Raw genomic sequence first — 24,591 nt, forward strand, 5'->3', positions numbered from 1 at the left:
TTGTGTTACACTAAGTAGTAGGGAGACAAATGAATATAAGCTACTCTCAAACGGCTGAGAAACAATAGCATGTGTAAGTAGAGAAGGTGGCAATACAATCTGGAAATGTAGATACTTTTATTTTCTTTACAGACTGAAAATGTCTTTGGTGATATCATGCATATTTGCTATGTTTCCAGACTTTATGATCATCCGCAGATAAAAAGAATAAAAAAGGAAGTGTGGCAAAATGTTAAAAACTGGTGGATCTAGGCAAAGAGTATAGGAAAGTTCTTTATTCTTTTTTTTTTTTAATGTTTTTAATGTTTATTTATTTTTGAGAGAGAGAGAGACAGAGCATGTGTGGCAGAGGGGCAGAGAGAGAGACACACACAGAATCGAAAGCAGCCTCCAGGCTCCGAGCTATCAGCACAGACCCTGATGGGGGGCTTGAACCCACGAACCATGAGATCATGACCTGAGCCGAAGTCAGAAGCTCAACCGACTGAGCCACCAAGGTGCCCCTGAAAGTTCTTTATTCTTTTTTTTTTTTAATTTTTTTTTTTTACATTTTATTTATTTTTGAGAAACAGAGTGAGACAAAGTGTGAGCGGGGGAGGGGCAGAGAGAGAAGGAGACAGAATCTGAAGCAGGCTCCAGGCTCTGAGCAAGCAGTCAGCACAGAGCCTGATGCGGGGCTTGAACCCACAAACTGTGAGATCATGACCTGAGACAAAGTCGGACACTCAACCGACTGAGCAACCCAGGCGCCCCAAAAGTTCTTTATTCTTTTTTTTTTTTTTTTCAACGTTTTTAATGTATTTTTGGGACAGAGAGAGACAGAGCATGAACGGGGGAGGGGCAGAGAGAGAGGGAAACACAGAATCGGAAACAGGCTCCAGGCTCCGAGCCATCAGCCCAGAGCCTGACGCGGGGCTCGAACTCACGGACCGCGAGATCGTGACCTGGCTGAAGTCGGACGCTTAACTGACTGCGCCACCCAGGCGCCCCAAGTTCTTTATTCTTATTGCGACTTTTCTGTAATACAAACTACTTCAAAATAAAAAGTAGAGAATTATTTTAAGTTAGATGAAAATACATTAAAACGTTAACAGAGATGGACTCTGAGTAATAGGAATATGGATGGTTTTTATTTCTTTTTAAAATGAAAAAAATCAGCATTATATATAATATATAAAAGTAATATTCTATTTTTAAAATATATATTTAATTCAGTCGGTTAAGCGTCTGACTCTCGGTTTCGGCTCAGGCCGTGATCTCACGGTTTCATGAGTTCGAGCCCTGAACTGGGCGCATGCTGGCAGTGCAGAGCCTGCTTGAGATTCTCTCTCCCTCTCTCTCTGCCTCTCTCCCATTCATGCTGTCTCTGTCTCTCTCAAAATAAATAAATAACCTTAAAAAATTAAAAAATAATAAAATAAAAACATATATTTAATTTAAAATACTATCTAATATATTACTTGATTATAAGCTCCTGAAGGAGGCGGGCTGTTGGCTGTTCTTTCTGTCTCCTCATCCTCCTTGGCTCCTGGTCTCGTGATTCATACCTAGAAGGGGCTCCAGCAACACACCTGTCACAAGAATGAATGAGTGAGCAGGTGAGCAGTCTATGGCCTGGAGGTTGCCTGGAGAGAATGGAGCCCAGGCAGGGCTCTGAAGGGAGAGGACTTGAAAGGGACAAACGTATGGCAGATGGTGGCTCAAGGAAGGAAGAGGAGCAGCAGGGGCAGAGGTGAGAGCCTGGAAGATGGGCCTGAGTAAAGCAACCTCTTGAAGATGGTGGGTGAAGACGTCTAGCTTCTGACTGCCCTGTGGTCTGGCACTGTCTTCACCCTGTCCTAGCCCTGCTGGTCCCCTGTGTCACTCTCCACCCAGCCACTAAGAGAGAGTCCCAGGAAAAACATTTTGCTCCACAGATATCTACACCCTCTTCTGAGTTGGGTTCAGGGAACGCTTCTTGGATAAGCATTCAAGAAGCCGAGTCCATCAAGAAACACAAGTAAACAAATAAATACAAAATACTGTGACCAGAGCTTAAATGAAGCATTATAAGTACAGTGGGGACACAGATGATTTCTCCCTCATGAGTCAAGGAGGCTTCCCAGAGGCTCTGGAGTGGGTGGACAGCCGAGTTTACCAAGCAGAGAAGGGTATCAGCAAGGGTTCTGACGCATGAAGGCCAGAGTCAGAAACTGCACCACTGTCAGCCAAAGGAGGGACTGAAGTGTGATAAAAGACATTTCAGAAAAAAGAGGGCAAGGCCAAGAACAGATAGGGTTTGACCGGAATGTTCTGATAATTTTTTTTAAAATAATCACTGTAGGGGCACCTGGGTGGCTCAGGCAGTTGAGCATCCAACTCTTGATTTCAGCTCAGGTCTGATCTCATGATTGTGAGATCAAGCCCCAAACTGGGCTGGCAATATAGAGACTGCGTGGGATTCTCTCTCTTGCTATCTCTCTGCTCCCCCCTTCCCCTGTGTGTGCTCTCTTGTTCTCTCTCTCTCTCAAAATAAATAAAATCAAATTTGAAAAAATAATCACTTTAGTTACCTGGGGAACTAGCTATATTATTGTATTTATCCAATCTATATACATTAAATACCTACTATGTGCAAATAACTAAGCTGAGAAGTGCAAGGCAAACAGAGATATAGACCCATCCCAAGACCTAAGCAAATGTATCATCTAGTAGAAATTTTTAAAAATTAAAAGAAAAGCAACTACCATACTTGTGGTTTTATTCATTCATTCACCAAATAGCTACTCAGGACCTACTATGTGCCCAGCACCGCGCTGGGTCCTGGGGTAGAACAAGGGGCTGGCTGACTCACGGCGGGAATGAAGAAGAACAGAATATGGATAATGCCTTGATTTCTAGTTAGATACTAATGCTTATTAACCAGGACAAGGAAAACAAGAAGCATACTGACTTAGTGGAGGGGAAGATAAAAGTTCTGTATTGGTCATGTGAGTTTGAAATACTTAAAGGGCCTTCCAGATGTAATTTCAATAAACACTGGAAAGATAGGCCTGAGATTCAGGAAAGGAGTTCTGAGTTATAAATCGCAAGCACAGATGACAATGTACTAATCCAATCAGCCTAAGACCCCCAGGGACGAACACATAGTCTGACAAAGTCACATCTACTGACTCACTGCAACGAGGGAGAGGCCACCCAGCAGAGGAACCATGGGGCATGTCACCAAACAAAGGGGAAAATAGGGTTAGTACAGAATTCTGGAGAAAGGTAGAGTAAAATTTAAATGATGTGGTGCTTTAATAGGCTCAAAGCAAAGCACAGCTATGAGGTAAAGGGTCCATCTAGGTCTATACTGAGAAATGGGCACTGGATCTTGTTTCCTTAGAAACTATAAAATCAAGATAAATATGGAATGTTATGTCCAGAAACTATTGCACTTGGGTTAGTTCTCTAAGTCAAAGTGACTTCGACCCACCTATCAAGAGGTGGATGTTTCATTCCTACTGACATTATTTTAAACAGCAAAGTTTCTGGCAATCTATGATCTTGGAGAATGCGATTTCTCAGCGAGTGTGGAAGAGTAGTGTTCAAAGAAGTAAGTCATTGGGAAACTTTATAGCCTTGTGAGAAACACTGATTCTTCGTAGAGGGGGCTTATATGTCTGTCCTCCCCGTCCTCCCCAGACTGAAAAATGGCAACAAAGGGTTTTACTTTCTCTGTCTGAGTTAATTTTTATTTTCTCAAAAGTTTTAAATGTATGGGCTTCCTCTCCCCTCCAAAATTCAGCCCCCATCTTTACCCAATCAATCGTGGATGTTTTTCCTTTCCTTTTTCTTTACCGGAAGAATGAGTCAGCCCAGTGATTCCTTCTCTTTCCCTGCCCAAGAGAGGTGAGTCATCTCATTCTCAGCAGGACCTGCAGCACAGACAGTCTCACCTCTACACCCCCTGGGGAGAGGCGGCTAGGGAGCACCAGCTGAGGGCCAAGGCCTGAAAGAAACTGACTGTCCTTCTATACCCAGACCTCTAAGTCAGGGCTCTTCCAGATCAGGAATAAAATACGCACTGAACCTATAGCCCAAAGGCAAAAAGGCTGGGCCAGCTCAGTAGTCCTCAGCCAGGCTGCACAACCTGGGTATCCCCAAACAAGGTCTTCCACTCAGGGATTCAAATTCTATTGGCTGGCGTGGGCTCCAGGCATTGGTGTCCATTTAAAACCCTGCCCAGGTGGTTCAAATGTGCAGCAGTGATTGAGAGCCACTGGACTAGAAGGTGTTGACCTTGTCCACAGCACAAACCCGCTCCAGGACCAGCCTCGGAAACAGTCACTCTCCAGCCTATAAGATGTAAACAATTAAAACATAACTACCTGCAAGGCATTTTCATCCTGGAACTTGAGTTCAGGCAAACTCCATAAGAAATCTCCCTACTGCCTTCCAACTCTCAGCCCACACACAGCTTTCTTCCTAGAAGTGAAGAGTGCACTTTCCTGTCCAGCCAGCTCCTCCTCCCCCGAGGGAGCCTCGTGCAACCCATCTGCTCTGCTGCCTCAGTGGATTTCTGGATTTCCCATGCACAAACACAGCACACTCACACCCCCAGTCAGCTAGGTAAATGACTCAGGCAAAGGAAGAGTAAAAGGAACTTTAAAAACAAAACACAACTTATTTCTGGATAGACTGAAACGCAAATGGGAAGAAGCACATATGTTAGCTCCCTGTCCTAGGACCTGACTTGCCAAAATGGTGTCTGGGCCCGAAGAAAAGAAAAAACAACTTCAGAAGAGGAAATGAGCAGAAAAGGAGGAGGAAAGAGAGCACAGTCAGGTCACAGAGCTTCCCCAGGAGCCGTCCTACTATCTTTCTCCCCTTCACCAAGCAATATGGCGCAGTGGTTAAAGCACGGACTTCAAGTTTATAGGAACAACAGGGGACAGAAGAACATGTTAAATAATACCACAGATCAGCCATCAGCCATATTCAGAATGAGGGACTCTACAAGGCAAACAATCTAGTTTCTTCAACAAATGGGAAAAAAAAAAAAAAAAAACGAAAGGAGAACCAATAGATTAGAAGAGGCTTATCAGTCAAATATAATGTAATATAATGTATGGAACATATATGTATGTTCCTGATTCAGACAAATCAATTATTTAAAACATGATGTGATAATCACAGAAATGTGAATAGTGCAATATTGTGTCCCCTCAAAAGTCATATGCTGAAGCTTAACCTCCAGTGTGAGGTTAAGTGATGGTATTAGGTGGTGGGGCCTTTGAGAGATACTGAGGTAATGAGGGCAGAACCCTCATGAATGAGATTAGTGCCCTTATAAAAGAGACCCCACGAAGATCTCTCTACCCTTATGTCATGCAGTGCTGCAACTACAAAGTGCTGCTATCTATGAACCAGAAAACTGGCTTTCATCAGTTTGCCAGCACCTTGATCTTGAACTTCCAGCTTCCAGAACAGTGAAAAGTACATTTATATTGTTTGTATGCTACCCAATCTATGGTATTTTGTTATAACAGCCCAAACAGACTAAGACAAATAGTAACTGGTTTGAAGATGTTAAGAAACAATAATTTTAGGTGTGTTAATGGTATTGTGGTTATGTTAAAAAAAAAAAAAACAACAACAACAACCCTCTGATACCATGTGAGAAAGAAAGCACTTCACATCTGTGATATTCTTCCCCCAAAATGCATAACTCCAGTCTAGCCATAAGAGACAGCAAATTGAGAGATAGTCTACAAAATACCTGACCAGTACTCCTCAAAGCTGCCAAGGTCATCAAAAACAAGGAAAGTCTGAGAAGCTGTCATAGACCAGAGGAGGCTAAGGAGACATGAAAACTAAATGTAATGTGGGATCATGGATTGGATCCTGGAACAGAAAAAGGAATATTAGTGTAAAAAATAGTGAGATCCAATAAAGTCTGGGAGTATAGTTAACAGTAATGTTCCAACACTCAGTTTTGACAATTGTACCATGGTCAGTTGTCAACTGTACCATGAGATGATAACATTAGGGGAAACTAGGTGAGAGTTATACCGGAATTCTGTGCTTTTTGACTTCCATAAATCTACAAATATTCTGAAGAAACTGGTGCAGCCACTCTAGAAAACGGTATGGAGGTTCCTCAAAAAATTAAAAGTAGAACTACCCTACAATCCAGGAATTGCACTACTAGGGATTTATCCAAAGGATACAGGTGTGTTGTTTCGAAGGGGCACATGCACCCCAATGTTTATAGCAGCACTATCAACCAACAATAGCCAAAGTATGGAAAGAGCCCAAAGGTCCATTGACAGATGAATGGATAAAGAAGATGTGGTATATACATACAATGGAGTATTACTCGGCAATCAAGAATGAAATCTTGCCATTTGCAATTACGTGGATGGAACTAGAGGGTACTATGCTAAGCAAAATTAGTTGGAGAAAGACAAATATCATATGACCTCATTCATATGAGGACTTTAAGATACAAAACAGATGGACATAAGGGAAGGGAAGCAAAAATAATATAAAAACAGGGAGGGGGACAAAACATAAGAGACTCTTAAATATAGAGAACAGAGGGCTGCTGGAGGGGTTGGGGTAAGGGCTAAATGGGTAAAGGGCATTAAGGAATCTACTCCTGAAATCATTGTTGCACTATATGCTAACAAACTTGGATATGAATTTAAAAATTAATTATTAATTAAAAATAAATAAATAAAACTGGGATTATGAAATATCCAAAGCTTTATTTAATGGGAAAAAAAATTATTCTGAAGTAAAAAAAAAATTATTTAGAAAAAGTACTGGGATGGCTGGGTGGCTCAGTCAGTTAAGCGTTTGACTCTTGATTTCATGGTCATGAGATCAAACCCCACATCAGGCTCTTCACTGCTCTTTCTCTCTCTCAAAAGTAAATAAATAAACATTTTTTTAAGTCCTTATTTTTTACAGCTATCTACTAGCTGGTACAATGAAATGATGGGTTGTCTGGGCATTGCTTTAAAATAATTCCTTGGGGGAACCTGGGTGGCTCAGTCAGTTGAGCGTCCGACTTTAGCTCAGGTCACGATCTCACAGTTTGTGGGTTCGAGCCCCAAATCAGGCTCTGTGCTGACCGCTTGCTCAGAGCCTGGAGCCTGCTTCAGATTCTGTGTCTCCTTCTCTCTCTGCCCCTCCCCCACTCATGCTTTGTCTCACTCTGTTTCTCAAAAATAAATAAATGTAAAAAAAATTTTTTTTTTTTAATAATTCATTGGTTGGGATTGGGGGCATATACATGAAATGAGGCTAGCCTCACAGAGGCAATTGTTAAAGCTCAGTGATGGGTGGGCTCTTCTCTGACGACTGTCTCCACTTTTGAAAGTCTGAAAACCTTAATAAAAAGGTTGACAATAAGAGGTACCTGGGTGGCTCAGTTGCTTCAGCGTCTGACTTCGGTTCAGGTCATGATCTCACAGTTAGTGGGTTTGAGCCTCACATCGGGCTCTGTGCTGACAGCTCAGAGCCTGGAACCTGCTTCAGATCCTCTGTCTCCCTCTCTCTCTCTGCCCCTCCCTTACTCTCTCTTTCAAAAATAAATAAACACTAAAAAAAATGTTAACAATAAACCAACAAACAAGGACTCTGGAGCCAGACTGCCTGGGAAGTGAGTTAATCTGTGTGTGTGGCAGCTTCCTCACCTATCTGTCTCACGGAGTTGTTGTGAAAATTAAATAAGCCAATATGCCAAAAGCCTGGAACGATGCTTGGCTGTTATCATCATCTTATGGGAAGAAAGATGGTCACAGACCAAAGCCCAGCAGGGCAAGCCATCTCTCTTCACCCTCTGACACTGGTGAGTGTTCTTTATTCCCCAGCCCTCCTGCACAGAGAACTTTGAAGGATGGAAAGAAGGGTCCTGAGGCGACTCTAGGGAGTAAGAAGAGAACTCCCTGCACCCAGTCTTGAAGAAAGCGATGAGACTAGTTGGGGACTGAGGGTGGTGTCCGTGGCATGGGCTCTGGGAATTGGGCCCCGGATTATGAACCACTCAGAGTTCAAGTGGCTGAAAGCAGCCAGTGTGATAGGAGAGAGGGGGAAGGAGGGGGTCTGATTTCAGGAAGAAGAAGTCAGCATGGGTGGGCCATGTGGGCTTTTGGGGCCTCTTCAAAAGGGAGGTCTTTATCTCAGAAGGAGGGGAAGCCACTGGAGAGTGTTTAAGTCTGTGGTGGGGGGAGGGGAGGGAGTCACCTGATCAGACCTGCATTGTTGAGGCTGCCAAGTGAAAGAAGGATGGGATTGGAAGGGGGCCAGAGTGGAAGCAGGGAGACCTGTTAGGCTTCCACAGTGGCTCAGGAGATAGATAATGGCGGCTTGATCCAGGATTCCAGCAGGGAATCCGGTGAATTTGAGAGCTGTTTCAAGAGACGAGAACACTGGGCCTCTGGTTGTGTTTAGAGGGTGAGGGAGAGGAAGGGAAGTATGCAGGGGACTCGCAGGTCTCTTGGGAGTCAACTGGGTGGCAGGCTGGGCTGCTTGCACAGCAGGGAGTGGTGTGGAAGGAGCAGGAGGGGGCATGGGCAACGGTGGGAAGTTCCTTAACATGGACAATCACTTGCACTATGCTTTATGCAAGTCACTACGCTGGAGGAGGGCTGCTGCCAAAGCAAATACAACAAACACTCTTATTGCCCTCAAGAGCGGTGCCAAAAACAGATACCAGCAATGACTGGAGTAATCTCAAATGTGCATATATGGCTCCAGCGGTGATCACAGCAAAGGGCTCAGTCATTAAAGCCACTGGGAAGTTCTCAATAACTGTGTGTTGTGTGACTGAATGTCCCAGAACAGGTCCCCGAAAAAGACAACCCACAAGTCTTTATTCAGCACATCACCGTGTGTCTAGCCCCACCTCGGGGTAAGACAGAGACAAAGGAGGGCAAGATCAGCCCCTTCTCTCAAAAGATTCACACAAGGGGTGAGGAGAACAAGTATTAGAGCAACACGGACAGACTGTCACTAAAGGCTAACCTAAGAGGATCCCACTTGGGGTGGCCAAAAAGGGGGGTCAGGAAAGAGTCAGTGACCTGGTCCCACCAGGGGTAATATATGGAAGAAGAGAGGAAGTGTTTCCAGAGTAGGAGGCCTAGCTGATCCTTAAAGGATGAGTGGTACGTGTGTGGAGGGCTGGGAAAGGGGGCCAGCCAAAAGAAGGGTCATTCAAGTTCTGGGAGAGGCACCCCTGACAGTCTCCTCCTAGACAGCACCCTACACTGGCAGGAAGATGCCAGTCTTGCTCTGACACCTACATGCTGAGATGGCTTAATTTTTTTTAAGGAATTAAAGTCCTGTTTTAAAACAGTGAGGGCATTGTTTTCAGAAGGCTCAGGAGCTTAATTCCTTAAGTATCAGTGAAGCTCGGTGCACCACTTTGCGGGAACCAGTCCCTCTCCCACACAACCACTACCACCAAAAAACAAAACAAAACAAAAAAAAAAAAACCCACAAAACACACACAAAAAAAATCCACCACCTCACCGACCTTGTACAATTTCCTTTCTTCCTGCAAACTTCTTTCTGTCCGCCTCCGCTGCCCCCCACCCAAGGCAAACCCAGTTCACTTCAGCCGAGCCTCTTTGCCCTTTTCCTAATAAAGTCCACTTCCTCCGCGCTGGCTGGAGGCAGTGGAGGAAGGAGGGTACGAGGCGGCCCGCAGCGTGGGAATAGCCCCTCCAAGCCTTCAGCACTGGTCGCACGTCCAGGCTATGGGTTCGATCCCCATCTCCGTGGCCGAGGACGAGTTAGTCACGCCCTGTCGGGAGTCCCCGGGTAAAAAGGCCACTGTCACCATGCTCCGAAGAGCCCGACAGGGTCCAAAGAGCCGAGCCCTCGGCGGCGCCAGGGCCCGGGTCCCAGAGACCTTCCTCGGAAGTCGCTCCGGGGGAGGAGCTGAAGCGGGTTCCCAGGGACGCGGACTCTTCCAACAGCCCGCGGCCCCAGGGGATGACACAGCGTTTCCTCCGCACCCGGCTCTCCCCGCACGTCCTCCTTCCATCCCCGGCAGGGCACCAGCCGGCCGACTCGCATCAGCGAATCCCCCATTGGAGGGGAAAGGGGGCGCCAGGTCTCGGGGACCCCTCGGCCCGTGGCCCTAAACCATCGAGCACAGCGGACCTGGCTTGGGGTCAAGGGCTGGCAGTATGACCGCAGGGTCAGACACTGCCCAGGGGCTCCGCCAGCATCTCGGAAAGAACGTCATCCCCACCCAGGGAAAGTTAGAAGGCATCTCCGCCACGCCAACTTGTCATCCAGAGCCGGGCTCGAACTTTCCGCCGCGAGTGGCTGGCTGCACAGCTCAAAGCGACCCTGCAGAAGCCGCTCGGACCCGGGGCGCCCGGATTCCTGGCCGCGACTGTCAGTGGCCAATCACAGAGCGCCTCGGGCGGGAAAGGCTGGAGGGCGCGGGCAGCCGAGGAGTGACGGCACCGGCGGCCAATAGGGAGCCAAAGTGGGAGTCCTCGCCCACTCTACTCGCCAATGGGAAAGGGATGGCTGTGGTCGAGGTCCCCGAGGCAGTAGCTGCAGGCTCCCCAGTGGCCGCGGGTCGGAGGACCCCAGGACTAAAGGGGATTTTGGAGAGGAGTGTGCCGCCCTCCCTGTGCCACCCGCCGACCTTCAGACCATAGCTCCGTCCTCACCTGCTGGAAGCGAGGTTTGCCCAGCTGGAAAGGAGGTGCATCGGTCGAGGTGTTAGCGGCACTAGCCGCCGCCGCCGATGCTGTAGTCGCTGTATCCGCCATGACCACTGACGCCTGCAATCTCCGGCCCTTTTAAAATGTCCCTCCTCGGCCCCCGCCACAGCTGCTTCTCCCGATTGGCCATGAGCAACCGCAGCGAGCCGGGGGCGCAAGGGATTGTGGGGAGTGTAGTTTTTCTAGTCACGGCGCTTGCCAACCCTAGACTGCGGAGAGTTGAACTGACTCAAACCCGATCTCCGTTCCTGCTGCCAGTTCCGAAGGGCTAGGCAATATGGGAAAAGCGTGCGTGTACGACTCTAAGGTCCAGATAGGGGGCCACAGGGCTCCCCCTCGCTGGTTACCTGCCCCTAGAAGTTTCACTTGCTGCGGAGGGCGTCGCTCCCGGAGCTCTAGTCCGAAAGAGCCCTACTCAAGCGGGTCCGACCCGGGACCAGATGCGCAAAGGCTCCGGGTTAATCTCGAAAGGCTTCCTGCAAAGACTTGCACTGCGGAGTCTTCATGCAGTTTCTTCTGCCGCCACCCTGCCCCTCCCCTTGTGCTCTCCAGCCATCCTGACACTGAGTACAGGAACATGCTGGGGTGCTTCCCACCTCTGACCCTTGAACATTCTGTACCCAGAAAACTCTTAACTTTTTTGTCTTTGCCTGACTCTGGCTCTCCTGACCTCAGCCTAAACATCGCATTTCCCGATCCATCACCCTACTTCCACAAAATCCGCTATATGCTCCTATTAGTATCCAGCACTTCTCCCTTGCAGCCCTCGCACTTTTAATTATTTACGGCTTTGTCTATGTGGTTCCCACTGTTAGTTAGGTCCATGAGACAGGAAGTATGACCTTTTGATTCACTGCTGAGTCCTCAGTGCCAGGCTTGGGAGGACTACCAACAGGGACTCAAATATGTATTGACTGTGTGAATTAAATAGTGGGAGCTTCAGAGCCCTGGCGGCTTCCACTTCCTTTGCCCAACTAAGGAAGATCCTCCTCAGCCTAATTCCCAGGCAGGAAGAGAAGTGGGAGTGGGGAGTGGGGTTCAGTAATGTTTATTAAGCACTACAAGGACGTTAGGTAAGAAGGAGTGCTGCAGATCGTAGAACAAGACGCAAGCAAGGATAATAAACACACTTGTGCAGAACGGAGTAGAAGATTCCCAGATGAATTATCTGGTCAGTGTGTCAGGCTGGCAGGAGGGGAAGGAAGCTACCCAAGAGGGAAGTAGAAATAGTTTTGATCCTAGGGAATCCCACTTTGGGTCTCCCTAGTCTCAAAGTGAGGTGCAGTATTGGCTCATGCCTGCTCATGTCTTTCTGGACAATGCATGATTTGTAGCAGCCAGTTCCTCATCCACCAACAAAACCCACAAGAAACAGACGGTTCCTAAAGCTAGAGAGAGATTCTAGCTAGCTATGAAGAACCATTTGTATCTTGGATTTGTATCATTTGCTACTAGACTACGTGGTTTCACATTAAGAATCAAGTCTTTTACCCTCTGTATTCCCCCACAGTGCTCAATAAATGTGGGTATCTCGGCAAAGAAAAGACCGAGTCCATGCCACCTGTCAATGCTGTGCTGCTGCCCCTGATGTTAAGATGGGGGCAATGACATCCAAAGCCCCATTACCCGCCTTTTCCCCCAGGAAGCCTCCTTCATACGTTTGTCAAAACAGGAACACAATAGAGCCACCTGCATTATATGAACTTTTTATTCTTCATAAAGTGCTCAAAACATGAAGAACAAGCTCTTTATAAACAGGAGTTACAACTAGGAAGACAAACAGCAAAGCAGAACTGTGCCTGCTCTCTGCCCACCCCACCTGCAACTCTCCAAGTCGTGGCCAGGAGCAGAAACATCCAACAAGAACCTTGGGCTTCAACTCAAAGCTCTTCTGAAGACATCCTTGCCCTGGGCATTTTGGAGGCCCACAATCAAGGATGAGTGGAAGATCAGGGTCAGGGCTGGTAATGAATAGAGCCCGGAAGAATACATAGTAGAGGAGTGCTCCCCTTCCCCCAGAAGAGATACCTACCCAACCCCCACTGACCCCCAAAAAAACCATGACCCAAGATCTGGACACCTGGGGACACTTCCTCAGCTTTGATGAGTGATCATTAAGGTAGATAACATTACAGGGGCTTTCCCCCATGTGTCGGGGCTCCTCTGCCTCATCCTGGCAGAAGACATCACCCACAGAGCACATGTCCTTCCAAGGCTGTCGGAAAGATCCCATAGGCTCTCTCAGGAAGAAGAGGTAATTACAGACGAGCTCTCACCTCCTCCCTGCGCCAAAAGTATCCTCCTTCAGTACCTCCTTACCCCAAAACTTTTGCTAAATCAGGGCACGCGAGCCACTAAAGGTTCCCTGTAGATGCCATGGGAAGCCGGCCATGTTTTCTGCAAGCTAACCAGGGCTGGGCCAAAAGACAGACACTTCATTTCAAAGTGCACTGCAGCCAAGCCAGGCAAGGCCATGGGGCAGAAGGGACAGGCTGGGAGAGCAGCCAGTGGATGGAGAGGAGAGCAACAAAGGCTTTTTTCCTAAGTATGGGCAGAGTGGGACCTCCCACTTCCAGAATGTAGTTTTTATCCCAGGACCCTCTGCAAATGGGGTTGAGGGAGGAAGAGAAGGTGGCAGGAAAGTTAAAGGAGCAGTGGCAGCTTCGCCAGACCCTTAACTGAACTCTGGGGGAGGGGCACAGGGTGCAGCGAGTCTCACCATCCTCCTCTCCCATGTCCAGGGCTCTGACAGATCCAGCCCCATGTGCTCAACAGGGAGGGAGGGGGACACCAAACAGAGAGAGAGAGGTCTGCATCCAGAGGCTCTTGACCCCACCCACAAAAGGCACATTTTAATTGGTTTCCAAAAGTGCAAACCCTGCTGCAGCACAGAGTTTTGGCATCTGGACAGGCAACAAAAACAAAGATGGAGGCTTGATCCCCAAACACAAGCAGCCCAAAGCCCTGAGGCCTGGAGGGGCCCACAGCTTGGAGGCAGGTGAGGAGGTGCTCTCCCCACACTTGCCCCAGCTCTCCATACATTCACACATGACACTCAATGGAAAGATCAGAAGAGGAGGGCAGGGCGGGGGGCCTGGAGAACACACATCATCCCCATCCATCCACGTGGCACTCGTTCTGCAAACAGCTGGAAACACACAAAAATCAGAACACAGCAGAGATGAGACCAGACCATACAGGCTCCTTGCTCTCAAGGGAACAGACATGAGACTCCAGTTGCCCATAACTCCAAAATGGGCAACTTGGTTCCTGCCACAGCCCCAGCCCCAGTAATGCTAGGAGCCCTCCAGGGGCTGAAGACAAATGAGGAGGACAAGGGTTTAGCCTTGGACAAAATGACTGACCATTGTTGTGGGGTAATAAAGTATGTCCCAGATGCCACGTCAAATTGCAGCTCACCCCTGCTCCCCCTCGAGTACTAAATTCTTTGTTCCAATTCCCTGGAGCCCCTAAAACTAAGGGATATGGAAATAGGCAGGTGGGAATGACCGAGGGCTCCCCAAAACACACAAGTTGTACATGGAACCTGATGCCTCCAATGGGAGTCCAAAGGGTCCCCCTTCCAGCAGCCCCACGGAGGCAGAAGGGAAGAGGAGCAAGGAGTGACAACAGAGGACAGACAGCAGCCTGCCCAGGTGAGAGTGAGTTCAGCGGGAAGGAGGGCAGCGCAAGCCCTGTTTGGGCAGTGGGTCCACGCTGACCCTCCCGGGGGCAGGGGTGAGGAAGGCTACTTTGGGGGGCCAGGGGGGATCTGCAGCAGTGTGGGTGAGGTCTCCATGATCCGCACCAGCAGCCGGTCAATGTAGCTCTCCAGCTCCTGCACATGCTCGTCCCGCTGGCTCAGCTCCCGCTCCCGCTGCAAGAGCAGGCCGATGAGCTCGTCGTGGGTCAGGTGGTAGTACTTGGCCGACTGGTCCAGCACACCTGAGTCCTGAGGCCAGGAATGAGAATGAGCAGGGCAGCCTCAGGCCTACCTGCCTGTCCACCCACCGACACCCGGGTTTCACTCCTACAGGCCCCTGGAGCGGCCTCTGTCTCCAGTGCGAGAGACAGCCTGACTGGCTTCAGGGTTCTGGCGTGGGGGACCAGGCCCACTCTTTGCTCCACCCTGCCCAGCACCCTGCTCCTGACCTCCAGGCGCCAGACCTCTCTCCATGGCACCACACGTCCGGTCTGACGCACCCTGGCATCCTGCCGGGCCTCACCTTCAGCCGCTTGGCATCCACAGTCTGGCCAACGTGGGGGGCTGGAGCCACAGGCTGAACGCTGCCCGATGTGACGGTCTTGAGCTTCTCCAGCCCACTGCTCAGAGCTGTGCTCAGACTGGAGCGAGGCTGCTTCCTGTCTGGGCTGCCCTCCACAGGGGCAGCACTGAGGGGCTTCACAGGGTGGGGGCTGCAGACACAGAAAGGAGATGCCTTATGAGGAGGGATGGGCAGTGCAACGAAAACACGGGGCCACCTTCTCTGGGGGGGCCAGCGGGTCTGCTGGACACAAACCACCACGTGGTGGTGGCTGTCCCCTACACAGCCAGAGCCTTGGGGCGGCTGCACCCTGCACTCCTCAGCAACTCTCCCCTCCTCCTCCCTCACTGCCTGTGCCCTCTCCATTTTACTCCCTCAGAAGACCTGCCCCTTCACAGGGATGGCAGAGGCCAGCCCACAGCATTCTCTGCACCTACAGCCAGTCTTTGCCAGGGCCACCTCCCCTCCCCCCATCCTCCCTGCCTCTTCCATACTGTAACCTTTCTCTAGGGATCTGACCAATTCTCCCAGTTTCCCAATTTTCCCAGGACTAAGGATTCCCAGGGTGAGGGACTTTGGGTGCTCAAACCAGGAAAGACCTGGCCAAACTAGAACACTTGGCTGCCCACCTCTCTCTACTGGTTGCTTCCCTTCAGCATTTACACAGGCCTCCCTTGACTCTGTTTCCGCATGAGTCATGCCCCACCTCCCCTTCCTCCTCCCCCAGCCCCACCAGAGCATGCACACTGCATTTTGTCTCTGCAAGTTCTTACCTTTCGTGACTCCTCAACCCATCAGAATGGGCCGTTGGCCCCGCCGGCCCATCACAAGTGTTCCTGCTGAGTCCACCAACCCCTCAGTTCTCAACTCACTGACCTCTCTGTGGAGTTCACACTTGGACCACTCCTTCCTTTGGCTTGCTCTCCCTCATTTCCCTCCAAGACCTCCATCTGGTTTCCTGACCTCTGACGGTCTCCTCCTCAGTCTTAACTGCTAGTCTGCCCTTGGATCTCTCCCCTCCTCACCTTGGCTCCCACGACCCCTAATGTCCAGCTCCAGCCCAGACCTCACCCCCGAGCTCTGGCTCACATACAATTGGAGGCTGGCTCACTCCACACCGGGGCCAGTTCAGGTGCATCATACTCCCTTCCATGTCTGTCCTGTCTGTCCTTTTCTGTGTCCTTCCCAGCAGTGGGTGGCTCCAGTCAGACACCTGGGAATCTCTCTGATTCCTCCCCCACCCCACCCCACCCCCACTCAGCTCCAGGGCTAACAAAAATCAAGCCCTGCTCCCTCTCATCTTCTCTCACCCCATCCCCTCCTCTCCGAGCCAGTGCTAGCTAAACTTCCTCCAGCTACAACTGCTAACTCATCTCCTCCAAGGGAGTCTTGCCCACCTCCAACCATGCCCCGTACTGCTATGGGACTGTGAGCTAGCTCAGCCTCTCCAACGCTTCAACAGCCTTTACCGTTCTAGATCAGATAAGAAAACACAATCTCTAACACGAATGGGCCCTGCCCTTTCCTGCTGGGTCTCTACTTCCCCACACACTGCCGACACCCCGGGAAATGTGCTCTTTCTCACCTGCAGGCTCTTATAAAAGCTGTCCCTCTGTCTGGAACACTGGCCCTTCACCTGCTGGCCCACTAACTCCTATTCATGTTTCAAAGCTATGCAAGGCCACTTCCTCTGGGCAACTTTCCTGATTCCCCCAAGCTGACTAAAGTGACCCTGCTCTGGGATCCCCCAGCACCCTGTACCTGTGACAGGTATGCAAACTGCAAGCAGCAGGCCCTCAAATCAACTAACCTGCCCCCAGAATTTGGACTCTTCAGCAGTAGGAAGCAAAATGGCTTAGCCCAAGGCCCTGAGCTCCATTGGAGGAAGGAGTGCCCAGACCCAGAGAAGTCAACTCTGCTACTCAGGATAGGGCCATGGATTCAGTCTCACAACCTGGGAAGAGTGGTAGAGAGGCCAGGCAGGGGGCAGATAGCAATAAACAACCTCTCTCTTCCCACCTAAGAGTTGGCATTAGGGATGGGAACTTAAAAGCTGCTCTAATGCTACCTATGGGCTGTGCCTGGGGAGGGGTGGCATAAAGAAACCCTGAATGGGTCCTGGGCTCTCAATCTGGTTGCCCCCACACATCAGAGGGACCCTGGACCCCATAGCTCTCAAGGACTCCCATTTCCTCATCTGAGAAATGGGGATAGCTCCACTTGGCCCATCTACTTCATGATGTAAGGAACATGCTGAGTTCGACACGAAGCCAGCCCTGAAGGGAATAAAGCTTCCTAAAGGTAGTGAGTATAATTAGAAGTGAGGCTGGAATACAGCAGGGCCAGGTAAGGACAGTGTCATCAGAGCAAGGAAGCTGTAACCACCCCCTCTCCCTCACCACCTACCACTGGAAGGGTAGCCCAGATTCCTTCCCTCCCACTTCTCCTCCATCAGCATGGGCCCCACGGGCCAGCTCTTCATGGGTGCATTTCTGTCTTGCTCACTGGACTGGGAACTCTCCGGGCATATCTTTGATCTCTGTTTAGTGTCTGACACACAGTGGATGCTCAGTGAATTCAGAAGACTAAATGTATGAGCCAGCAGGCTGGGGGCCCTAGTCCAGGAGCCCGTCCTGCTCCTCAAGACTCTCACCCTGCTCTGTTCAGCAGAAAAAGCAGCCTCCTCTACTCCCTCCACTTCTTCACTCAGGGCTCCTAGAGCACTAGCATCCTTCTGGACTTCACTGCTCCCCATTGACCCCAAATGATCTGTGTCTCCAGACCTCAGCTCTGGTCACCCCGCACCAGTCAACCTGGTGAGGTCACAGCCTCATCATTCTTCCCCAAACAGGCCAATGCCACGGTGACCACAGTCACACAGGCATCCAGTGTCCACTCTGCACAGTCCTAAGCACACCAGGACCACCCCCTGAAAAGGCACAGATGCAAACCAATGAGGCACCTGAAGGGGCTACAGACCCTTTCTTCTGAGTGAGGGAGTATTTTTGTTTTTCTTCTGTCCTCTAAATAGCTCTTGGGCTTTCTCTCCGACGGACCTCTGTATCGGTCCCTCCTCTGGTTCTCTGCCTCCCACAGCCTGTTCCCCTGGGCCTGCTGCAGAGGACATGGCCCCCATCTGACAAGTACCCAGCTTCCCTTGCAGCTGAATGCCTGAACTCTCATCCCCCTTCCCCTGCCAGCCCACACTGGCTCTCCCCACTCCATTCTTCACCCCCTGCACCTCTGCTTGCCCGAGGATCCAAGAAGGAGACAGCTTCAGAGCAGGTACCACAGAAGGGCTCCTTTCTTCAAAGCCTCCCCTATCCTGCTTCAGGGTAAAGGAACCCTTCATCTGCCCCCGGAAGGACTGAGGCTGGAATGTGAACATCCTAGCCCCTGGGCTGCATTGCCCCCCTCCACCCATCTCCTCCTGCAGTGTATTCTCAGGGTGGCAGCTCACCGCTCACCTGGCACTGGGCTGTGGCTCCTCAGCTGGTCGTGTCTCCAAGGGCAGAAGCACAAGCGGGGAGGCTGGGGTGGTTGCAGCGTGGTCCTCCCCAAGTGGGGCAGGGGAGCCCCCAGGGGAGGAGGCTGGCTCCCCAGGGGGTGGGGAGGAAGAAGTCAGGGGCCGAGCTCCAGGCAGAGGAGAGCATGGAGGGCTGGGCTCCCCATGGCGGTGGCCGGCCCAGGACGGGAGAGGGGGCGGTGGAAAAGCAGGCTCTGGGGGCGTGGGCAGCTCTTCTGGACCAGAGAGGATGGAAGATTCCCTGGACCCTGGAGGGGATGTGGACGGGAGACTGGGGGGGTCTTGGTTCCCCTGAGACAAAAAGGGGTTCAAGGCATCCTCCTCTGACGCCCAGAGGTCAGTGTGTTGGGAGCTGCCTGGCAAGGGCCCAAGCCCCTCTCCCACTGGTTCTTGGCTCTGGGCCTCAGGACCCTCAGGGCTCCCTCCTTTCTCTGGAACCTCCAGGATCTGCTGACTCTGAGGAGCCAAGCTCTTTGGGTAATGGGGTATGGGGGCAGGACCCTCAGGGCAGCTAGTGGGCAGGGATAAGTAGGGCCCAGACACAGGAGGGCTAGCACCCTCCACTACATCTTCCAGGCCTGGCCCACCCAGCAGGGTTCTAGAAGAATGGCTGTCAGACTCCGACCCAGGGGCCTCGCCCTCCTCCTTGGCCTCCTGTGGACCAGCAACCAGCATGCTTGGGAGGTCGTCTTCTCCTCCAGTCTCTGCCCCCCTGCTTCTCAGCCCCCCTGCAGCAGCTGCCGTGGCCGCCTCCTCCTCCTCCTGAGAATCTGAGGGTGTGAAGAGGCGTGGTGGCTTGGGAGGTGGCCTGCTGGGTTGCAGTTCCTTGTCCAACACCTGCTCAGGTTTGGGCTCTGGCTCAGGCTCTGGCTCCAGCTCCAGTGGGGGAGGCCCCTCACTCCCCTTGGGGCTCCCAGCTTCTGGTGACTCTGGCTGCATCTGGGGAGGAGGCAGCTCATCAGACTCTCCCCGCAGGACAGGTGAAGACATTTCAGCTGCAGGAGAAATGGTGACCACATCCCAAGGCCATGAATCTTCCACTGTATTGAGCTCATGCAAAAGCTGGCCTTCGCCTTGGGAGGCCTCGTCCTGGCCCTCAGGGGCGTCGTCTGGGCCAGGCAGTCTTTCCCACACACTGATCACTTCTGGGGAGCTAAACAAAGACGTTGCACTGTCTGCTGGACTCTGCCCTGCTTCCCCTCCTGGGGCTGGTGGCTCCCTGTCTGCTTCAGAGTCTGAGGCTCTCGGGTGCAGCTGGGCTGACGTAGAGGGCAGGCCGGCCCCTATCGACCCAAGGGGCCCCAGGTCAGCCGTGCTCTTGCTCTGGCGGTCCAGTCCCAAGTCCAGAGGAACCCTGGGCTCCAGCCATACGCTGCTCCCACCTCTTCCTCCTCCCCCAGGGTCCCCCCGGGGCTCAGCTGCCTTCATTGTCATGGCCCCACGGCCTTGGTCTTGCAGCCCAGTCACCTCCAGCCCCACTCCTGCAGGGGCCAGGATCTTGCTCCTGGCCTCTGGACGCAGCCTGCTGGCAGCAAAGACGTTGAAGGTGTCGTCCCACTCAGGCGGGGCTTTCCCAGGGGAGGCCAGGGGGGTGGGGCTGGCCCTCGAGGCACTGGGGAGAGAGGGAGCAGGTGAAGGAGAGTTTAGTGCTATGTCGGCTATGAGTTCCTCGAAGAAAGGGTTGCTCTGCATGGAGGTGAGGAACGGGTTGGTGAGACCCAAGAATCCAGATGGGGTGGCTTCAGGGGCGGCGGAGGCGGCAGCAGCAGTGGCAGCAGCGGGGGAGGCGGCTGCAAAAAGGTTAGTGCTTAGCATGGGAGCAGCGGTGGGAGCAGGAGTGGGGGGGGCCGTAGCACAGGGGGAGCAGGGGAGGTGGTGAGGAAGAGCAGCTGGGTCAGGTTCTACCTGAGGAGACACGTCCAGGCTGTGGAGGGAGACAAAACCGTGAGCCTCCTGGTTAATGCCAAGACTGGAAACGCCCCTGCTGAATACCACGCGCCTGCCCCCCCACCTGCCTTGGGCAAGGTACCACATGCCTGGTACCTGGGTTCAGGTATGTGAGCCAGGGGACAAAGGGAAGACTCTAACAGGTACATTATTAGGTGCTGCCCAAGGAGGAAGATGCTGGACAGAGCTCATTTAAACCTCATGCCAACCCCAGAGAGCAATAATCCCGTTTTACAGCCAGGATTCCAGCCAAAACCAAGTGTTCTTCCACTGGTCCATATGCTGAAGTTTCTACTCAACACCAGACTTACGCCTACAGAACCAATCAGAAAGCATCCTATATCCCTTTAAGGACTGAGAGAGGAAAGAAATACCAGGTGCTTGGAGGGGATGAGGAGACCAGAGAAAGGCCAGGCTTAGTGATCCGGCTGGGTAAAGTAAAGCCCATGCTAATAAAACCCAGCAGGGCGCCTGGAATTCAGACCGCTGAAGCAGATGTGTTCTGCTGACCTCTTGCAGAAATAGGAGGTAATGATGGGGCAGTCATCAAGGCATGATAAGATGTCAATAAAAAAGAACCCACCCCTCTCGTTTCTTGTTGGGGGGGGGGGAGGGAGGTCCATAACCTGCCCGGATGGACAGCAAGATATCACTGAGGATGTCTGCTGTCAGGCATCCACATGGCCCAGCACCCTGCAGAGGGTGCCCATCACCAAGGGCACTCACAGGCCAGCCTTGAGAGCAGCCCTGCTCAGGAGACAAAGACTGGAAGGCGGCAGTAGCAGCAACTCTTGAGTGTCACCAGGGGCCCTCTGGGGTCCCCCACACAGAGAGATCGCCGGCTCCCCTGGGAAATCCATCCTGTGGCAGTGAACCTCCACTCCCACGGACACCGGCGAACACTTGCTGGCCTCCGGGTGTCCGCTCCAGGGTCCTCTCCAGGAGGGAGCACCCCCTGCACCTGCACCTTACCTATGGTGCACAGATGACTGTAGGGGTGTGGGCTGGGGCAGACTCCGAAACTTGAGTTCATGGCTTCTCCAGGACAGTCCAGGAGACGGAAAACCAGAAAGGCAGCGCAGGTAAAAATGGGGGGCCCACACCCCAGTTTTCAGGACTCTGACAGTGGTTTACAGCTGCCCGGCAGCTGAGCCCACCTAACAGGCCCAGACCTTGCTGGCTTCGCCTACTGCCTGGGTCCCATCTTCCAGCCCCCAGTCTAAGCCCCAAGACCCCCATTCCTTGGCCCCTGCCCAGGTGATCATCCCGGGAACTCCTATGTCTCCATCTTCTCCACTCAAGCTGCTGTTTTCCCCAAGGAAACACTGGGGGCAGGCACAGGGGCAGGAGGTGGTGTGGCTGGGGAGCAGAAGCCAGGTGTCACTGGCCAGCTCGTATGGAATGCAGGTTGGGGTGGGAGGGGCACCTATGGAAGGAAGCCGGTTAGTCTGGAGTTCACCAGGATTCTTCTGGGAACACAGGGCCCAGACAGAGCTGGGCAGAGGCAGGGCCGGCTTGTCCACAAACACAGGGAGCAAGCAATGGGAAAGAATCCAGTTCAACCAGCAGCAAAGGTGGGCTTCGCAAGACAGTGGCACTGTCAGGGCACAGCCAGGTGCAAAACTCTGGGTTTCTCTTAAGAATCCAGCTTCCAGAGATTCTCCTTATTCTTTTGCCCTATACTAACTCCCCATCCAAGTGTGGCTTCTTGGCCTCATACTATCACCTAGAGACTGGGTGTGGGGTGGAGGGTAAGAGAGTCCCATCGACTCCCAACCCACCAGGCTTCCCAGCACTGCTCTACCTCTGTGGTCCTGACATGGTGAAGATACCAAAAGAGGGCAAATCCTGGGCCCAGAGTCCCAAGCCCCACAAACGTCCCTTCTCCATTCCAAGCAGGCCCCAGGCAGGTGCCTACCTAGGGGACCACAGAGAGCAACGTACCACCACGTGGGTCAAGGCCCTGCCCTCAGCCTGCCCCCCAGCTGGAGCACCCATACCAGACACAGTCCAACTGTGCCAACAGGAGTCAGCCCCCAGGAACAGAGCTACTCTGAGCCACTTCAGTGGCTCTCTCCAGTCCCCTTCGTGACAAGTGACCAGAGGGGTCTGAAGGAAGAGAGCTCCATCAACATTAAATAGCACCTAGCTTAGCTCTGCAGTCCCCTCAGCTTTGGCCTGGCCCCACTCACCCCTGTGGTCTCATCGCAGTCTGGCTGGCAGTCAGAACCGCAGGGCAGGAGACGGCAGAGCAGGAGGCCCGGAGCCCCAGGCTAGGCTAGCACCCTCCCCCACTGGCTCCCCAGAGGTACACGCAAACCCGTTGGTATGGAACCAGCAAAGGGCTCTCCCTAGAGGAAGGGACTCCTAGTGCCAGGCCCAGCAGGCTCCCAAGAGTTGGCGGCACCTGTGAGAACATCCCATCCAACCCTCCCACCCAGTAGCACCCCCTCCCCTTCCCCCCCGCCTCTCCCTTACCCTTGCTCCACCCCAGATGCACACTCTGAGGGTTCTCACTTGAGAATTTCCTCTCCCTGCCACTGTATCTGGCACAGACCAGACACACCCCCACATGTGGTTATTTCCCCAGGTTATGCTCTGAGGCCAGAACCCACGGTGCCAGCCCGCACCATGCAGAGGGGACTTCAACATATGCTGACTTGTCTTCTTTTCTAGGAACAAAGTTGGGGAAAGAAATCAGAGGTCCAAATGTCTCTGCCCCAGTAATCTGAGGGAATAAAGCTTTAGGGCCTGCAGGAAACTTAGGACAACTGGTGGAACCCGCCCCTTAATGCTGACATCCCCCCTTCTCTCTAACAGCCCCTCTACTTAAACGTTGCCGTTGCTGGGCAACTTACTGCATCACCAGGCCACCTCTGTAGCTGGAGGTCAGTTTCACTGGTGGACAGCCCTTCCTTAGGCTGAGATGAGCCATGTGTCCTTGTTATTTCCACACACTGGTCCCAGAGGTGGCATGCGGATCTGCAAAGGCTCTCCACCAGGCAGTCCCCCAAAAGGTCAAAGCCAGCCTTCGAGGCACACACGCCCAGCCAACAAGCCCTTTAGCCATCCCTCCTAAGGCACGATCTTCTGGCACCCTCCTGAGACTGATGCCTGATGCCCAGGAAAGGTGCCAATAGATGGGCGTGTGTATCCTCTCCCATCACCTGAGCACAATGGGGTGACAAAGAGGGGCCTAGGAAGCTGTAAGTGGGGAGACCACATAATTTATCTTCCAAACCAGAATGTTTTTAACACAGTAAAAGGGCAATATTAACCATACCAGGAAAACAGCCACAAACAGGACGGACGGCCACACTAACTCTAGGTCACTGGACACACATCATGTCCCGCATTTACCCCACCGGAACTGCCACTGGGGCGCTCAGCTTTCGGCAGCCACTGCACACTCTAAGCTCATCGGGACCTCGGTGTCACTACTCCTGGTGAGGGGCCGGGACAGATGCACAGACCACCAAAGGCCACCACGATACACTTGCTCCCATGTTGTACCACACTGACCCCAATTTAAAAAATCTGCATCCAGGGGAGGGTGGGTGATGGGCATTGAGGAGGGCACCTTTTGAGATGAGCACTGGGTGTTGTATGGAAACCAATGTGACAATAAATTTCATATATTGAAAAAAAAATAAAAATAAAAAATCTGCATCCAGCACTTGATCCCCTATTGTACACAGGGGTTCTACGATTAGTGTGAAGGGGCCCTGGCGGGCGAGCTCCGGGGTGGCCTGCCCACAGGAAGCTTATACTCTAAATGGTCAGAGAGGGATAGACACAAAGACAACCCTGTTTGGCTCTGGTGGGTTGAACACGCTTGTGTTGAACACTCCTGACAGTCCTCAAACACACAGTAAGGAGCTCATGCTGCAGCCCAAGACGCACGGCGACCACGGGGCTGGTGAGCAGGGCTGAGTCTCAACTACCATCGCCCCCCAGGCACACACACTGGTAGGGGCCTAGTGTGACAGCCATGGGCCTAGCAGGCGAGGGAGGAAGGCCAGGCCAGGAGGAAAAGGAGGACCTTCTTCTCAGTCCTTCATACCCTTGTTCCTTTTCTTCCAGCCACTGGCTTCTCCAACAGCAACAGCTTTTTTTCTGGAGACTGCACATCTGA

The 24,591-nt window shown here is 52.0% G+C and overlaps 2 protein-coding genes across 7 annotated transcripts in view; both read right to left on the minus strand.

Annotated features, from left to right (window-relative positions):
- The window catches only part of SFXN5 (sideroflexin 5), a 117,174-nt gene extending 105,918 nt beyond the window's left edge, over positions 1-11,256 (minus strand). For all 4 annotated transcript variants that reach the window (XM_049651687.1, XM_049651688.1, XM_049651689.1 and 1 more), the window contains exon 1: positions 10,665-11,256. In XM_049651687.1, the coding sequence (XP_049507644.1) occupies positions 10,665-10,766 (102 nt within the window). In that variant the 5' untranslated portion in view covers positions 10,767-11,256. The remainder of the gene's footprint in view (positions 1-10,664) is intronic.
- Positions 11,257-12,410: 1,154 nt separating this feature from the next.
- Positions 12,411-24,591, minus strand: part of RAB11FIP5 (RAB11 family interacting protein 5) — a 36,939-nt gene continuing 24,758 nt past the window's right edge. Inside the window, exons 4-6 of one of the 3 annotated variants that reach the window (XM_049651690.1) lie at positions 18,451-20,433; positions 14,945-15,134; positions 12,411-14,670 (exon numbers count right to left, since the gene is read on the minus strand). In XM_049651690.1, the coding sequence (XP_049507647.1) occupies positions 14,467-14,670; positions 14,945-15,134; positions 18,451-20,433 (2,377 nt within the window). In that variant the 3' untranslated portion in view covers positions 12,411-14,466. The remainder of the gene's footprint in view (positions 14,671-14,944; positions 15,135-18,450; positions 20,434-24,591) is intronic. The other 2 variants (XM_049651691.1, XM_049651692.1) reach the window with 2 other exon arrangements.

Source organism: Panthera uncia, assembly GCF_023721935.1.
Source record: "Panthera uncia isolate 11264 chromosome A3 unlocalized genomic scaffold, Puncia_PCG_1.0 HiC_scaffold_11, whole genome shotgun sequence".
NCBI classification, from domain to species: domain Eukaryota; kingdom Metazoa; phylum Chordata; class Mammalia; order Carnivora; family Felidae; genus Panthera; species Panthera uncia.